The following is a 16827-nucleotide window of genomic DNA, read 5'->3' on the forward strand; positions in this document are numbered from 1 at the left end:
AAAAAAAAAAAACAAAAAACAAAAACAAAAGTACCACCTTCACTGTTGGGGCCTGTGAGAGGGCTGTCCTGCCGGTCCTGCGGTCCTGCTGAAGGATATACGTGACACAGAGCACACAACAACGGGATAACCCGGAAGAGACCAGGTGAGGATCCAATACTGATAGCATCACAGAAGCCAGAGACCTCAGACCAGGCCAGTGACTCATTGCAACAGCATCTGGTGTGAACAGAGGGCTATACTGTGGGGACACACTGTGACATACTATGGCGTCCATGATGACATGTTTTCTATGCTTTGTTTTGCTTATTTTTTATTTTTTATGGGGGGGGTTTGCAAGGGTGGAGGGCTGGGGGGATGAGTCAGAGTGGGGTACATATTGTGAAACTCACAAAGAATCAATAAAAAGTTAATTTTAAAAAATGTACCACCTCCCTCTATAGAAGAAAATGAGTTTCATGTTACTAAAGAAACAGCCACAAATACACAAGATGCAGCTACCACTCTGTAATTATTAGTTACTCTCTTCCTGTCCCATCCTCTGAGTCACAACTACACAGAAAATGCCACATCAAGCCCTGAGCTGTACAACTTGAAGACCCGCATAAGAAGTTAGAAATTAACCCTTTACCTACTTTTTTTTTCCTCGATAATTCCACCCTCTGTCCCACTACCACTACCATGAGAGTCAACAAAAGGAAACCAAATGGTGAGTTCAGGGGAACATTACAGTTCAGAGATGAAGGGCACCACACACCAGCTCAGTTCCTGAGTATGTCATTAAGAACTTGACTCCATTCATGGCATACCTTCATTTATACTCAAAGCAGGTGTCAAAGTCTTTCTTCTCAAAGAAAATGAAGCAAAGGAAGAAAGACTGGCAGCTCCCACCAAGGAAACAAGTCAAAACACAGCACTGCCTCCTGCAACAGGCTGAGCCTGGAGAAGAAGCCCACCAGGTGAATTCTTCAACTTTGCCAAAAGGTGCTACAACGTTGACCAGAACCAAAATCAGTGCCTAATTTGTGGCTCAAATGTTGAGCCCACTGTCCTATTTTGGTTTTATGGCCTACTGAGACAGACAGGATCACTCTATGTAGCCCTTGCTCCCCTTAAATTTGCTATGTAGACCAGGCTAGCCTGGGTTCAAAGGTGTGTGTGCCACTGTCCCCAGTGAGGAATGTCCTTTTTAGCACTATTTCTTAATACAAAGAATATAACCACTAAAAAACAAAACAGTATAAATAGCAGCCAAGCAAAGCCACCAAACACCTCCCTGGATAAACGCCCCACTCTCTTGTCTATGGCAAGCAGAAATAAAGCAAGGATCAATGCTGCTTTTAAAATGACTTGCTTGTCTCTATGCCTTTAATCCCAGCACCCAGAGGCAGAGGTGGGTGGATCTCCGTGAGTTTGAGGCCAGCCTGGTGTACAAAGTGAGTTCCAGGACAGTCAGTGCTGTTACACACAGGAACCCTGCCTTGAAAAACCAAAAAATAAAATAGTAAAAAATTGTGCCTATTTCTAATTATTTTTCTTATAAAAATAGTGTAGCACAGAAGAGCAGATCATTTGGACCAGGGTAAGAATGAAGTAGTTGCAAGTTTGGGCACTTGACAAACAAGTTCTATCACTCCTGATGGGATCTGGGCCTTCCCTGATTAAGTGTGAATTGTGATGGACCTCTGGCCTGGGTTCTTCCCTGCTACTAAATCTATTTATCTGCCTTAGACAAATCACTCCATTTCTCTAAGTCTAAGCTTCCTCAGATGAGAAAAGAACTCATCCTTTCCCCCCTTTTCCAAATCTCACTTAAAAAAAGTAAAATTTCTGTAGTAGAGGCCATAATAGCTTTATTACTGTATGAACTTAAGATGAAGTCACAAGAGCTACCCCTTACCACAATGCTCTCTAGTACTGTGTTCATAACAGTACCAGATCACAAAAAATCTTTAAGAATTGTTAAGTCAATTCACACTTCCATATGTATTAAATAAATACATGGTAATGCGATTAAATTGCAAATATCCCTTTGGTTGCAAAAGTTCACACAAGTGTTTCTATTTGCTAGGTAAAGCACTGAACTTAAAATGCCCACTTTAACATCCAGGAAAACTGTAATTAAGTGCTTGCACTTTAGGAAATAAAAACATAAGAGACCTAAACAATTAGAAGGTGCAAGAATAAGCAACAATACAAAATTATTGCTTGGGGGTCGGAGTAGGGGTGGAGGAAGGGGGCTGGCTATCACTATTCGGGAGGCGATATCTAACCATGGACTTAGGGATGGCTTGTGGACATGATGCTCCTTTCCACAGAAGCACCTGTTTCTGCTCTCCTTATCCAGCATCAACATGCCACCCAACTCTGAACTAGATTGAAGACACATTATTATAATTTTTTTCTCTTCTTTGACAGTGAAAGGGACAGAACCTAAGGTTTTCTGTAATAAAAAAAATAATTTCTTTCCCATATTTTGTAAAGCAACCAGACTAAAATCCATAATCAAAACAGGACAAGTAAAACCTTAAAAATAATTTGGGACACTCTGCTATTTGCTGCCTAAAATAGAACCCATGCCATCAAATGAAAATTATAAGTTTGTAAGCATCAAGTCAAATTATAGAGCAAAAAGCTTCAAATGGTTTAATGCAGTAAATAAGAAGAAGGGGAGAGTTGTCCTTACTGGGAGGTATATGCTATTTGCTTCCTTTTATGTGTTTATTATATTGTTGAATATTCCCCAAAATTAATTTGTACTTCCCAGTGACTGCGAAAACAAAACAAAACAAAACAGACCAATCAATTATTTAGGCATGCCTTCTTAAGCACAACTCTTCTGTCCCTCAAATGAAGAAGTCAGACATAGTTTTTGAGATACTATGCTTTTGACTAGAAGTTTCTATGCAACACATTTTTTTTAAAGTTAGTTCAGCCAACGCTCAACAGTCTCAAAAAAAAAAAAAAACCAAAAAAAACAAAAACAAAAACAAAAAACCAACTGAAAATACACTCAAGATGTTTAAATGCATTCTTTAAAATTATCTTAAATTATATTTATAACTTTGTAAGCAGCTTCCAATTCTATGCCTCTTCTAATAAAAACTGATCCATAATTAGTTGTGCAAAAATAACAAAGCATCCTCCCAAGTACAGCATTTCTAAGTGAACATTCACATGCAGTAACACACTTTAAAAGCTGGGCACAGTAGTGTGTGCCTATGATCCTAGCACTCAGGAGGGTGAAGCAAAGAGGTTCATGGGTTCGGTAACAGCTGGGGCTCCACAGAGAGAGACTGTGTCTTAAAAATAAAATGAAAGTGTATGTGTGTGTAGGGGTGTTGGGGAGAGCAAAGCCTTCATGGAATTGAATTTGAGAGAACTCTAAGAAGGTCATTTTGGCACTGAACCGTCTTCTGCAGGTGTCTGTGTCCTCTCTGGCACCTGTAAAAGCTGGGCATCACTCGGGGAAGATGGCATTATGTGTGCCTTCCTTTGTGAGTTTCAATCATCTAGTGATTTTCTCTGAACTGAAACTCAGAGTAACGGTTGCTCAATTAAAGATCTCCTCTTTGTCTTGCTACTTGATCTGTGTAAAACTACTGCCCCCCACAGAACACACACACACTGCTCAATCAGAGGGATGACAATTTAGTTCGGTAACAAGGGACCAACTGAGACATGGAATAGTGATTCAGTTGTAGATAGCAGATATTTAGAAAATATCAAACATTTATAAATAGTTCTAGAAGATTTTTTTTTTTTACTGCTTTTCTGTCTTGTGACAAATTTGCCCTGGTCTCTGTTCTTTTATACACAATACAACATCATTAACATTCCTCTTGAATGCACTAAGAACCTTAAAGCAACCTACACACACTCCACACAGACATTTAAAAAGGATGAAATAATTTTCACATGTAATTAGTTTTGAATCTTCTAATCTTTTAAGTGTATTTTAAAAGGTAAAATCATTTCTTAAAGAAAATATACTTCAGACCATGATATATAAAAAGCTTTCTCCAAATATTATTAATTTCCCCTCATCTATGAAATGACAACCTCAGTTTAACACAAGACACATAACTCTTAAGGGACTTCTTAGTGGTCATTTTATTATCTATTGTTGCAAATAAATGTTACTATTAGAAAGCACAATGTAACAAATGGACTATGTATCAATTCTCTTTTATTTTATTTGTAGACCTCATTTGTTTTTAATGTTTAACAATATATAAAAAGTTAAGTGCTAGCCTCTTACAAACATTTCAAGACTACATTGTTGTCTAAATACCAAGTAATTTTTTCTTTACCATTTCTATTCTAACCCAAGCACTTATTTCTAGAGATCAGGAAAATGTGTGCTCTTTAGAAAATAAGAAAAAAAAGTTATCTTTTTAAAAATGTGCTGCTGCACTTTTAAAGCTAAATCTGTGACTTTACAGTTTAATATTCATGTGACATTGTATTAATCTATCCACATATATAATTAAGTCCAGCCATTATTTTCTAATTCAACAAAGTCTTGAAATAGAAGGCTACTAAATAAGATTTAAAACTAATAAGGTCTTTCTTGTTTCTAGAAAATTAAAATTAATGCAGAAAAAGCCTTTGTTATAGGGAGGGCTGGAAGTTGGGTGGGTTTTGGGGGGGTTGGTATTTAATTCAGCCATACACAATGTAGTACATACAAGCAAAATACAATTGGGATACTGTTTTCTTTAGCATTCCTATAGGAGCCCAAATTCATTTGCATTGGAGAGAAGACAATTACTGGTGTTTAACTCATGAAAGGCAGATTCACAACTTTCCCTGCTCCACCTCCGAAGATCTTACTGTCCCAGGAGAACCCTATCTAGCATCATTCAGCTACTTCCTAGAAGTGGGCAGATACTGCCTGCTTTTTTAAGTTCTGTTTCTCACAGAATCATTCAACTTTAGGGACAAAAGCACATTAAGTTAGCATGTCTTAGGTCAACACAACTTATACAATATGTGTACCAGTGTGCAGACATGACTTTTTAGATAAACTTTCAGCAGTACCCAAAGTAAAATTTCTATCAAGAAAGTTTCCATAACTTTGAACAGCACTTTTAAAGTTATCATTTTTTTTTCCTCTTAAAATCTTTGACCTACAGGTACTTTCTATATGAATACAGAAAAAAAAATTGTATTCAGCAGACTGAAATCAAGTAGAATGTACGTGGGACAATGATGGCATGCCTTGCCAGACAGACAATACTTTGCACTGACAAAGGATGAAACATATGTAGCACAAAGAAAAAGAATCCTCTGCAGGGTGACAAGTGTCTAGTCTGTCTATTTTGTAGCCACCAGTATAAAATGATGCTATGTGATTAAACTGAAGACCCAGTGGTAAGCAAATAGCATACCAATAATTCCACAAAGACTAAAGCATCTTACAAACTATCATTAGCTTAAAAAAAAAAAGTATTTGGGATATAGATGTGATTTCCCTAAGAAATCAAAGAAACAAGCACAATATTTAAAAAAATTATCACTCAATTGTTGAATCATTTTTTTCAAGGAGGCAAACAAGATAGAATAACTTGTTTTCTCTCTACAAAACTCAAAAAAACCACATACAGCACTTACCCTCATAGTTCACAAATTTACTTCCAACTTGTCAATTTGCATCAAAAAAACAATAAAAGAACAAAAAAATAATCACTGCATAACATGAAAGCTTTGGTCTTAAATGTCACAGTACCCTGTTTTTTGTTTGTTTGGTTTTTGCTGTTGTTTTTTAAGCCACAAGGCATAGCTGTGCCCAGAATTATGAAGAATTAATGATGTCTCATCCCAGAAGGCAGACCTCAGCTAATCAATTCCAACCAGTTTAGCCTTCTTCCCCTTAGCACAGCAAGAGGTAACTTGATTTTTAAACAGAGAGAGAGAGAGAGAGAGAGAGAGAGAGAGAGAGAGAGACAGACAGACAGACAGACAGACAGACAGACAGAGACAGAGAGACAGAGAGAGAGACAGAGAGAGACAGAGAGAGAGAGAGACAGAGAGAGAGCGTGTGCTCTAGCACTCTCTCCAGCAGGCTACCCATGCATTTGGAATGTTAACTGTCTTCAGGTGTAGTCAATCACACAGCCTGCTCTCAGATTCCTCCAAGTTATTTCATAATGTCAACATGTTCAAAGAATTCGCTTATTCCTATAGACACCCTAGACTATTTAATTTATGCTAAAACTTGTGACATAACTACTTTTGAAATCATATAAGAGAATTACATGACACTTCAGCCAAAAAGCAAACAACCCCTACATTTAAAAACAAAAACAAAGTGGTCTTTTTGTTAAATTTTAGGTGATCACGATGACTTTAAATAAATTAGTACTTCACTTATTTTCAAAATTAAATGATATACACTGCATTGTGGAATAATGGGATATCAAATAACCTTAATTAAAAAATTAGTGACTTTTGTTAATTTTAATCTCCAAATGGATTCACAAGAGCAAGACAGCCAACAAAAATGAAATATTTATAGATGCATACTGCCTTAAGGATTCTCAGTGGTTCTAACATTATTCATCAAATTTCAACTGTTAAGAGACGAATGGCTTAAACTTACAGTATGCATTGAGCATCCCAGAAAACATCCCCTTACACATCCCAACTTAAAAAAATAATGCCATTGAAGGAAAATATAAGCATAAGACACTTTACAGAAAGCCAGCTACACATTTTCAACCTAAGAATCTGTTCAGTATAACAGCCCAGACTGAAAATCATAATTCCTAACTTTTCAAAAACAAAAGTATTAAAACAGCTTTCTAATGTGGCACAATCATTTCCAAACAGATTCTGTTACATTATGATGTGTGTAGAACTGGGCACACAATGTTTTTTAAGACCCTCCAACACATCCAAGTATTTATAAAATTAATTTGTTTTAAAATGTTCTTAATCCTGATAGAACTTGAGCATCTACTTCAGACTAAGGAGGTGGAAAAAAATCAGACTTTGCCTCCCCAATTCAGATGCTTAATGAAGAACGGCAACGAAACGTTGGTTAATGGGATAGAAAACTAAGTTAGGACACGTGGTGGGTGGGAATAGAAAGAATAAAGACTCCCAATTTAAAGTCCACAAGGAGCTTTAGACAAAGATGTTCTCCTTCATTCTTTAGTAGAGAATCACTGGGGAAACCCAATCCCCACAGAGCGTGTTACTCCTTCATTAACAAAAGCTAACTATCGACTTCCCCGCGACATTGTTTATCCCCCTAACGTTTCTCTAAAGCAACAGTGACAACAAAGTGCTCAGGATCCAAGCCCAGCGCTTCAGTTACTAAAGTCTGGCTTCTCCCTCAATCCAATACAAACATGCTACTTCTTTAGAATACTGTCCAAAAAAACCCTCCGTATTTACTGAATTATTTTATAATTCATCACTAAACTATGCAAAAAAAGTAATTAATCGCATGGTTTAGTTAAGCAATTCAGCTGACAACAGTAAATATTTACTCTTAACATCTCACAGGAAGTTTGCTATTGTGTTGGGGTCAGAGATGGCCGTGGGGAGTGAAAGGTAATTTATGATAAACTTAATCGGTCACAGCCAACTGAATCCACCTAGTGTTCTCCATCTCGACCCCTAATTAGGCACCAGTTTGCAAGCACAGAAAACACCTTATAGAATGAAGGTAAATAATAAATAATAACAATAACTTTTAAAGCTATGAATGTCCACTAACAAAACCAACAAAAGCCCCTTTAAAAACCATATAGACACTTTTTTCTTTTTTTAAAGCTGAGCGTATTTCTTTAGTTATGCGTATGGAAGCCCAACCACAGAAGGGGTAAAGAAAAAAAGAACTAGGCAAAATATATTTACCTTAGCTTTTTAGAGACTGAGTAGTCAACTTCCATGATTTTCCCATGCAATTCCACTTTACCTTTAAAACAGAAATTTAAAGCACTCAGAACCTCCCAGAGTCAAACCCGCAGGGGTCAAGGAGGGGCTCGCACACTACTCCACGCTCGGGCTCCTCTTTCTGGAGCCTTCAAGGGGTCTCCACCCGGCCGCAGCTGGGCGAACTTAGCGCCAACTGTGATGAAAAGTGGACGCCCCGGGTAACGAGCGAAGAGGGACGGGCGCAAGCCCGGTTCCGACCCCAGGTATAGCTGGGGGTGGCATTACCGGAAAAACACATTTAATAAAGAGCGGCGCCAATTTGAAAAAATGAGCTCATTTGAAACTCAAGCTGCAAGGCTGGCGCGCCTCGGTCTCTCCGGCCCCCCAGCACCCCATCCCGCCATCCCGGGACCCGGAGGCTCCCAGGCGCTCGCCCCCTGCCCTCCCTGACAGCGGTCCCGGGGACACGCGCAGGAGTCCCTGGCTCTGCGGGCGCCTGCTTTGGGGTGACCCAAAGGTCTCGCCAGCTTGCCCCGCCGCACAGGTTTCCCAAAGAAAGGGGTTCCCTTGCGGGGCCGGGGGTCCCAGGCCCCCGGGAGCGTGGCCTGCCGCGTGCGTGTGCGGGATGCGAGCTGGGAGCGCGCGCGCGGGCGAGTGTCGCGCTCCGACTCCCGTCCGGGCTCCAGCGCGCTCGCGGGCCCCCCGGTCGCCTCTTTCCCGGTTCTCAGCCCGGGCCCCCACCGAGTTGAGACAGGGTACCTCGTAAAAAGGTGCTTCTGGCCGAGCAGGAGGCGGGGAGACGGGAGGCGGAAAGCCCCCAGCCCCGAGTTCTTCTCAATAAAATCGGACAAAAAATTCAGGGAAAAATAGGAGCGCTTCCGAGACCAGAGAGAGGGAACTGAGCTTCGGGAAAGGACCGAGGGAGATGTGCGGTCCGACAAGGGCCGGGTGGGGAAAAACCCCAAGACCTCGAAGGGTTCAGTAGGTGAAGTCGAGGAGATGCCGAAAGTGGGGGGCCAGAAGACAAGAGGGGGTCTCAAAAGGAGAGTGCGGCTTGGGAGACGACAGAGGGCGAGAGGTCTTTGGCACGAGGCATGGGAAGAAGGAAGGTCTGGCTAGGAGGAGAGATGCTGGATTTGGGGGGTCCCTGGCAAAGGGGATACTAGAAGGGTCTAGAAAAAGAAAAATTTCACGGGGGACTCTGCAAAGGTGGGGGCGGGGGAAGCTCTGGAGAGCAGCTGGGCACTCCAGGGGCGCTCCTAGGGAGCCAGCGAGTCTGGGGACCCTCGGAGGGGCACAGGGTCGCCTCGACTCTGAGGCCCAAGGGTCTGTGTTAGCCCCCGAGGTGGGGGCAGGGCAGCCGGCCATCCCGGAGCCAGCCCGCCGCGAGAGTCGCGGGGCTGGTGCGTGAAAGTGAGCGTGAGGGCTCGGGAGTCGCGGCGGGCGCGGCCCATGGGGCTCGGCCTCCCTGCTGCCGCCGTCCCGAGCCGGCGAGGCGCGGCGTGGGCTGCGCCGAGTGCTCACCCGAGAGGGTCTCGATGGCGCGGATGGCCCAGTTCTGGTCGGGGTAGTCCACGAAGGCGTAGCCGGACTTGAGTAGGACCTGTCCCGCCAGGGGCAGCTTCCTGTCCCCGAAGAGCTGCCGGAGGTCGTCGGCGGTGACGGCGGGGCTCAGGTTCCCAATGTAGAGCTTGTTCATCATCCGCGTCTTCCCGAGAGCCCGCGGCTCCCCCGGCCCGGCACCCGGCGCTCCCGCCGCCTCCGCTGCCCTCCTCTCTCCTCCTGCGCCCGCCCCCGCCCCCACCCTCGCCCTCAGCCTGGCTCCCCCCACCGCGGCCGGCCCGGCCCGCCCGGGGGCAGAGGCGGAGGCGGGGACTCGGCGCGGCTGCCTCCTCCGGGCAGAGTCCCGAGCGGGCGTGCGGACAAAGCGCTTGCTCTGCCTCCCGGTGCCGGGGCGGCGGCGGCGGCGGCGGCGGGCGGACGCACCCCGCGCGCCTGAGAGTTGGAGCGGCGTGTGCACCGCCGAGAGTGCGCGCCCTGCCCGTCCCGCGCCGCGCGCTCCGAGGGCTCGGCGCTCCCAGGCTGCGCGCCCGGCGGGCGGAAGCAGCGGCGGCCCGAACGGGGCCGGGAGCGGCGGAGCCAAGCGGCGCGCGGGAGGTGAGGGGCGCGGACGTGGGCGGGGTGTGTGCAAGGTGGACGCGACGTGGGCGCGGGGCCAGAGTGAGGTGCACCTCGAGGAGAGCTCTGCACGCTAGGGCTGACAACTTTCCCCGCGCGTCCCGAGCCATGCATGGATCTAGAGACTCGCTGCGAGCCAAGCTCTTGGAAGAAGGGGGCGCATGTGGTCAAAGGACGGAGGAACACACGGGTCCCCTCCCCCAGACCGTGTATTCTAGTAAAGTTACCGTGGCGCCGAGCCTCGCTTTCCCCAACCGAGAAAGGAGAGCCAGACCCGAGGCCAGGTGATGGCCGAGGAGACGATGCACAGGCTGAGGGGCTGGTTTCAGTCCCAGGCTTGGTAGGCGTTCCCTGAACTCTGGAAGGAACTGGAGAGGGAAGGAACTGGAAAGGAAAGTTGTCCTTCCACGCGGAGGACGGAAGAGGCAGGGTCCTAGTCCCTCTCCCGGGAAGGAGCCAGACAGATTGCCAAGCGGCAATCTAAGTCACATGGCTCCGTGGGAATCGTAGAAATAAAGGGCTCCAGAAAAGAACGGAGGGATTTTGAGGTGAGATGGCTTTGGACTTCTGTGTGATCCGGGAAGTGTTCCTTGGTTTTTTAGAAGGCTTACGTGTTGGGAGGTATGTCTGGGTGGAGAAGTCACCATGGGCCATAGGGTCTGTCTCCTCTATACTCAGATCCAGCAGTATGCCCCAAAGTGTGCCAACATCCCTGAGCCTAACTTTTATCCCTAGAGAAAATAAAACAACCACCCCTTGTGAGGGTGACATAAAAGGCTAGCTGAGTAATGTGTGACACACTACACTTTGCTTCCATTTCTTTACCCAGGGAAACTTAAAAACTGGGTGGACAGGACAGGGGGAGCGGTCCTTAATTACTTGTCTTGATAAGGAAGTGACGGATGATTCTTTCTCATCTAGATATTTACTGACATCTCAATTCTAGCTTTCATCAACTATTCACACATTTTCCTCTCTGGATTTTACTGCTCCTAGAACTGGGATTAGGGCTTTGATAGTGTTGCCCAGACTGACAGATAAACCAGGGATAGATGCTTCCTGAGTAAAATGTGGAAGAAACTCTCCAGTGAAAACAACTTGTGAGTGCTGCACAAATCACAGCAGACTGGAAGCCGCCTTCAGATTATTTACATGAAGGCTGCTAATTAGGCCGGTCATCTTTGTAAGGGTATGTTTGCCCATTCACAGTAAGTCATAGTTACAGGTTACAGAAGACAAGAAATTACCACGGGTTGGTGTTCTCCCCCGCTGAAAGGTTAGTAAGCCTTTTTTGTTGTTGCATTACATTTTCAAACATGTCAAGTGTTTGTGGCCAAACCATGGCTGCCCTGAAGAGCAGCACACGCAGTATACAGTATACCGATTCTTTCTTAGCATAGGTGGGTTCCGGGGGGGGGGGGCAGGGGAACCCTCTTTTACACTGTCTCTGAGATTACTTGCAGACATCTTTCTGGGAGGTAGCTGCTTTTTGCTGTCTTTAGTGTGTTCTATCTTGTTGACATTGTAAATGGTGTTTCAAGAAGATAGCACGCACGGCCTTAGTGATCACAAAGGACTCTTTTCTCCATACCTCTTGTGGGTTTTTTTGACTTGGGGGGGGGTACTGCAACAAAGTATCAGCAAAAAGAAGTTGGAGGAAAGAAGGGTTTACTTTGGCTCACAGTTTGAGGATGCAGTCTTTCTTGGTCACATGGCATTCACAGCTAGGATGCAAAGCCCACCGCTGGTGTTCAGGTCCCTTTCTTCTTTTTATGTAGTCTAAAACTCCTACCCGAGAACCTGTGCCACCTATATCTATAATAGGTCCTCCACACTAAACCTAGCCCTGAGTCCTCTGTGGTGATTCAAAATCTCGTCGAATTGACAAGATTAAGCATCATAACATTCCACCCAGCTCCCTAAAGTTTGGCTTTCTTCTCATAATAAAAATACATTTAGCCCAATTCTAAAAGCCCCTATAATCTTAAATATTCCTAACACTGTTTGAAAAGTCCCAAGTCTCTCTAAAGACTGAGGGTTATCACTTCATTGAGAACCACTATAAGGTTAATAAGCAAGTTGCCCATTTCTGGTAACAATGCCATTATAAAGACTCCCATTCCAGAGGGAGGAAAAAGCCTGACTAAAACAGAAGCAAAGGGCAGCAGGGCAAACAAGATCCTACGGCTCTGCCATCTGGGGCTTCTGAGGAACCCTCTGGGCTCCAGAGGGCTTGGGTGGCCTTGCTCCACCAGCTCTGCCCGACCTGCAGCAAGCATAGCCTCTGTTTGGGGCTGACTTCTCTTAACACATGCAGCTTTCCCTCCTGGAGTCCCCTGTTTTTATCATCTCCAACATGGAGTCTCCATTGCAGGTCAGGCTTCATCTTGTTAGAGCTCACAAAATGGCCTCACAGAGATTCTTCACAAGGACATCAACCCTGCCACACATTGTCTAGCCTCCGTGACTCAGTGGAACTATGATGTTCTGTTCTTCTTTTTTTTTTTTAAGTTTTATTTATTAGTTATATGAGTATGTTGTAGCTGTCTTCAGACATACCAGAAGAAGGCATCAGATCCCATTACAGATGGTTGTGAGCCACCATGTGGTTGCTGGGAATTGAACTCAGGACTGCTGGAAGAGCAGTCACTGCTCTTAACCACTGAGCCATCTCTCCAGCCCATGATGTTCTGTTCTATGACACCTTCCCCATCTCTCTGTCGTGCTTACAACTACTATCATGTGCATGCTGATGCCAGGTTCTGCTGCCAGCTCAAGATGGAGCCTGCCCCCACAGTTTCCTCGACCATGGTTCTGTTGGTCGTGGTGTTCTGATCCTGGAGAAACACATTTTTCCTAAGTAGTTGTTGGTTGGTTGGTTGTTTTATTGGGGGGAGGGGAGGTTGAGTAAAGAACCCCTTCAGTAGCATTAGCTCCTTTCAGATAAATTTGTATTTTGGAAATCTTAATAGATGGGATCTTCTTCAGGTCTGTCAAACTTAACGTTTTTCCTCTCTTTGCTTTCTCTAACTATAGGCCTGACTAAGCAATAGACTGCAGCTGTACTACACCTGTCTTAAAATTCCCTCTACCAAGCACAGTCATCCCATTACTTTTGAATTCAACCTCATTCAGGATCTCAGGACACAGTCAAGAGGCAGCCCAGTGTTTACAGTAGAACATAAACGGTCCCTGACCCAGTTCTCCATAGGGTTCTTGTTCTCCTCAAGAACCTCACGAGCTTGGGTTTTCACTGCCCACATTTGACATTCTAGTTTTCCAAATTCCCACCAGCCTGGCCTACTAAATTCTGCCTACAGCATTCTAGGACTTTCCTAACCCAAAGTTCCAAACTTACAGTCCTCCTATAAGCTAGTTCCAAGTTCTTGCAGACCATACAGGCAGGATTACCACACCCATGGCCCCACTACTGAGTATCAGTTTTCTATACTAGTCATTCCTCATGTTTTGAGAATACCACCCACCCTCGTAGGGAAGGCATGGAGCTGGGGTGTGAAGAAGCTGCCTGCATTGGGTCTACAGTCAGGAAGCAGAAGAATAAAGGCTGATGCTCAACTCGCTGTCTCTTTCTGCAGCTTAGCAGCCCAGCCCATGAGGGATGCTGCCACACATGTTTAGGATGGCTCTTCCCACCTAAACCCAGTCCCTCAGAGTCATGGCCAGGTATTTGTTTCCCTGATGACTCCAAATCCCATCATGTTGACATCAAGATCAACATGCAGTAGCCACAGTTCCTAGAGGCAACTGTGATAGGAAGGGGGCCAGGGAACCTTTGGAGATGGCAGGAGCAACCTCCAAGGGAAAGCCAGAAATCGATAGAGGTCCTCGCTCCTACCTAACAAAACTCACTCCTGGCTGTTTCTCCCAAGCTTCCCTACATTAGCCCTCCCTAGAGAGCTGAAATGGTTGCCAGAGTTCCCGAGTGATCTTGTAAACCTAGTAAAGCAAGATGAGAGTTTAGGATCAGAAGTTTGGGGACAGTCTTCAAGTATTTACATTTCTTTCTAAAACCTATGTGTGGTGGTTTGAATATTCTTGGCCCGTAGGGGATAGAGGAATTTCCCTTAATTATCTGATTGGCTAAGAAAGATGAGAAATAGCCTATCAGTGGGCAAAAAATGAGGAGGTGGGTTTTCTGAGCAAGATAGGAAGAGGAGGGGAGAAAGAGTTAGAGGAGATAACGAATGGAGGAGGACAGAGGGAGAAAAGTTGGAAGGAAGATGGAGCAGAGGCACATGGCCTGGGAAAACTGCACGTAGCGGGGATTTTATAGCTGGGGAAGAAAGTGGGTAGAGACACATCTGCCCAATACAAGCCTACAGTTTATAAATATATAACTGGGTTGTGTTTTCCTTGCATGGGCTCATTGGGGTTGGAGATTTACCGCAACAATAGGACATGGTACTGTTAGGAAATGTGGCCTAGTTGGAGGAAGTGTATCATTGTGGGATGGGCTTTGGAGGTCTCTTCCTATGCTCAGGATCCACCCATTGCAGAAGAGAACTTCCTCCTAGCTGCCTGAAATTGCCAGTTTCTCCTGGTTGCCTATTGATCAAAATGCAGAATTCTCAGCTCCTCCTCCAGCACTATGTCTGCCTGCATGCTTCTCATGCTTCTTGCCATGATGGTAATGGACTAAACCTCTGAATCTGTAAGTCAGCCCCAATTAAATGTTTGCTTTTATAAGAGTTGCTTTGGTCATGGTGTCTGTTCACAGGTGTCTGGAAACCCTAAGACACTATGTTAGCCTTTTCTCCAAGAGTTTCAGAAGCAGTAGAGAAACCTACAGCTTCCTGTTGATTCTCTGTGGCAGAGTAACAAAACGGTGGCTGGGACAGTATTTCCTAGTACCACTTTGCAGGTGGGAATACTGAAGCCCTGGGATGCAGCAAGCAGTTCATGGTCACACACAGGCTTAAGACACATGTGGTAAACATAGATGAGCCTGACAGTTCACAAAGGGCCAAGTCGTCATCCTGGATTTTCATTACAGAAATAGATCTGCCTCTGGCCAGAGGTACTTTTTGATGGAATTATGTTAGCATTAACTTTTTAAAGCTACATAACCATGGGGGAAATGGTTATCCCAATCGAGGTTAATATGGTCAGTGTTTTTAGATAATGCGAGAAGCTGGAAGAGAAAAGGAAACCATCCTGGAAGATGGGGCCAAAGCCAGCATGGTGTAACTTTGAGATGGCCACAGCAGCATCTGTGGGTACAGTGGTGTCCCTTAGCCGTCTTCTGTTGAGTCGATACAGGGAAAAGTGTCTTCACCTTGCTCCGTTCAGATTCCTCATTTGTGAAAGAACTCAGTCCTTTCCTCACAATAAACTCCACCTCCCCTGCACTTTCCAAAGCCCGCGCCTTCTCAGAACTCTGCCCCTTTGCACATACTGTTCCATTTCCCTGGAATAACCTGCCCTTGGATGTTGCTTTCTCGGAATAACCTACTCTCGAACATGCTGTTCCCTGCCCTGGAATGCATTTCTTCCTCTGTAACCCCCTTTCTCCTCCCATCTTGGCACCAGGATACATTCAGCACTTTACACAGATAAGAAAATATCCTGGCTAGTAGTCATAGTGTTTGCTGCTGTAAATATGCTTAAAAAGAACCCACTAAAGTACCTATCTTCTGTGGGGTTTTTTGTGTTTGGTTTTTGTACTGGAATTGATTCCAGGCAGATAGATGCTCTACTGCTGATGTGAATTATATCTTGGGGGTTTTTTGGTTTTTTTTTTTAATTATACAAGGGGCTAGGGAGATGGCTCAGCAGGTGAAGGTGCTTACTGTCAAGACTGAGGACCTGACATGGGGGAAGGGAAGAACCAAGTTGTCCTTTGACCTCCACCTGCGTGCCACAGCATGGTGTGTGCATACACATACACACATAGACAAACATAAATATTAAAACTGTTTAAGTTATATGAGAAAAGGTCTCCCCTTTATTTAGTAAGTCTTGAGATGAACGAGACTCTCGTTCCCCCCTCCCCCTTCAATCTTCCAGCAAGTATGACCTCGTCCAGGTAATGTTGTTGAATAAACAGTGGTCACCTGAAACCTCAGATTGAATGAAGGCATATACATATGATGGACTTTTCCTTTCTCCCCTTGTGCTCACGACATCATAGTGCAAAGCAATAAGCATGCACAAGATGTAAGCATTTTCCAGACCTGACAGGTTTGTGGTTAGAGGCAGATGTGCACACAGAGGTACCATGGCATTTCAGATGTGACAGTTTATTGGCAACCAGGTGCCATTCAGCCTAGGCTTACCAGGGGCCATCATGGAAGAATTGATACTGGAAATGTGGTTTGAAGGATAAGTAGGTGTCTTAGAGTTACTATTGCTGTGATGAAACTATGACCAAAAGCAAGTTGGGGAGGAAAGGGTTTATTCAGCTTATCTGCCATATCACAGTTCATAGTCAAAGAAAGTCAGAGCAGGAATATAAAGGCAGGAGCCGATGCAGAGGCCATGAAGGAGCGCTCCTCACTGGCTTGCTCCCCTTGGCTTGCTCAGCCTGCTTTCTTATAGAACCAAGGACCACAAGTCCAGGGATGGCACACCCACAGTGGGGGTGGTCCCTCCTCCAACAATCACTAATTAAGAAAATGCTCTACAGCCTGATCTTATGAGGTATTTTCTCAGTTTCTCAAAGGAGGTTCCCTCCTCCCAGATAACACTAGCTTATGTCAAGTTGACATAAAAGTAGCCAGCACAGTAGGGGTTTATTAG

At 44.8% G+C, this 16827-nt stretch overlaps 1 protein-coding gene across 1 annotated transcript in view; it reads right to left on the reverse strand.

Moving 5' to 3' along the window:
* Nucleotides 1–9931, reverse strand: part of Igf2bp2 (insulin like growth factor 2 mRNA binding protein 2) — a 104641-nt gene extending 94710 nt beyond the window's left edge. Inside the window, exons 1-2 of the mRNA XM_021184654.1 lie at nt 9415–9931; nt 7870–7930 (exon numbers count right to left, since the gene is read on the reverse strand). Of these exons, the coding sequence (XP_021040313.1) occupies nt 7870–7930; nt 9415–9592 (239 nt within the window). The 5' untranslated portion in view covers nt 9593–9931. The remainder of the gene's footprint in view (nt 1–7869; nt 7931–9414) is intronic.
* Nucleotides 9932–16827: the final 6896 nt, after the last annotated feature.

The sequence above is a fragment of the Mus caroli genome, chromosome 16 (assembly GCF_900094665.2).
Source record: "Mus caroli chromosome 16, CAROLI_EIJ_v1.1, whole genome shotgun sequence".
NCBI classification, from domain to species: Eukaryota; Metazoa; Chordata; class Mammalia; order Rodentia; family Muridae; genus Mus; species Mus caroli.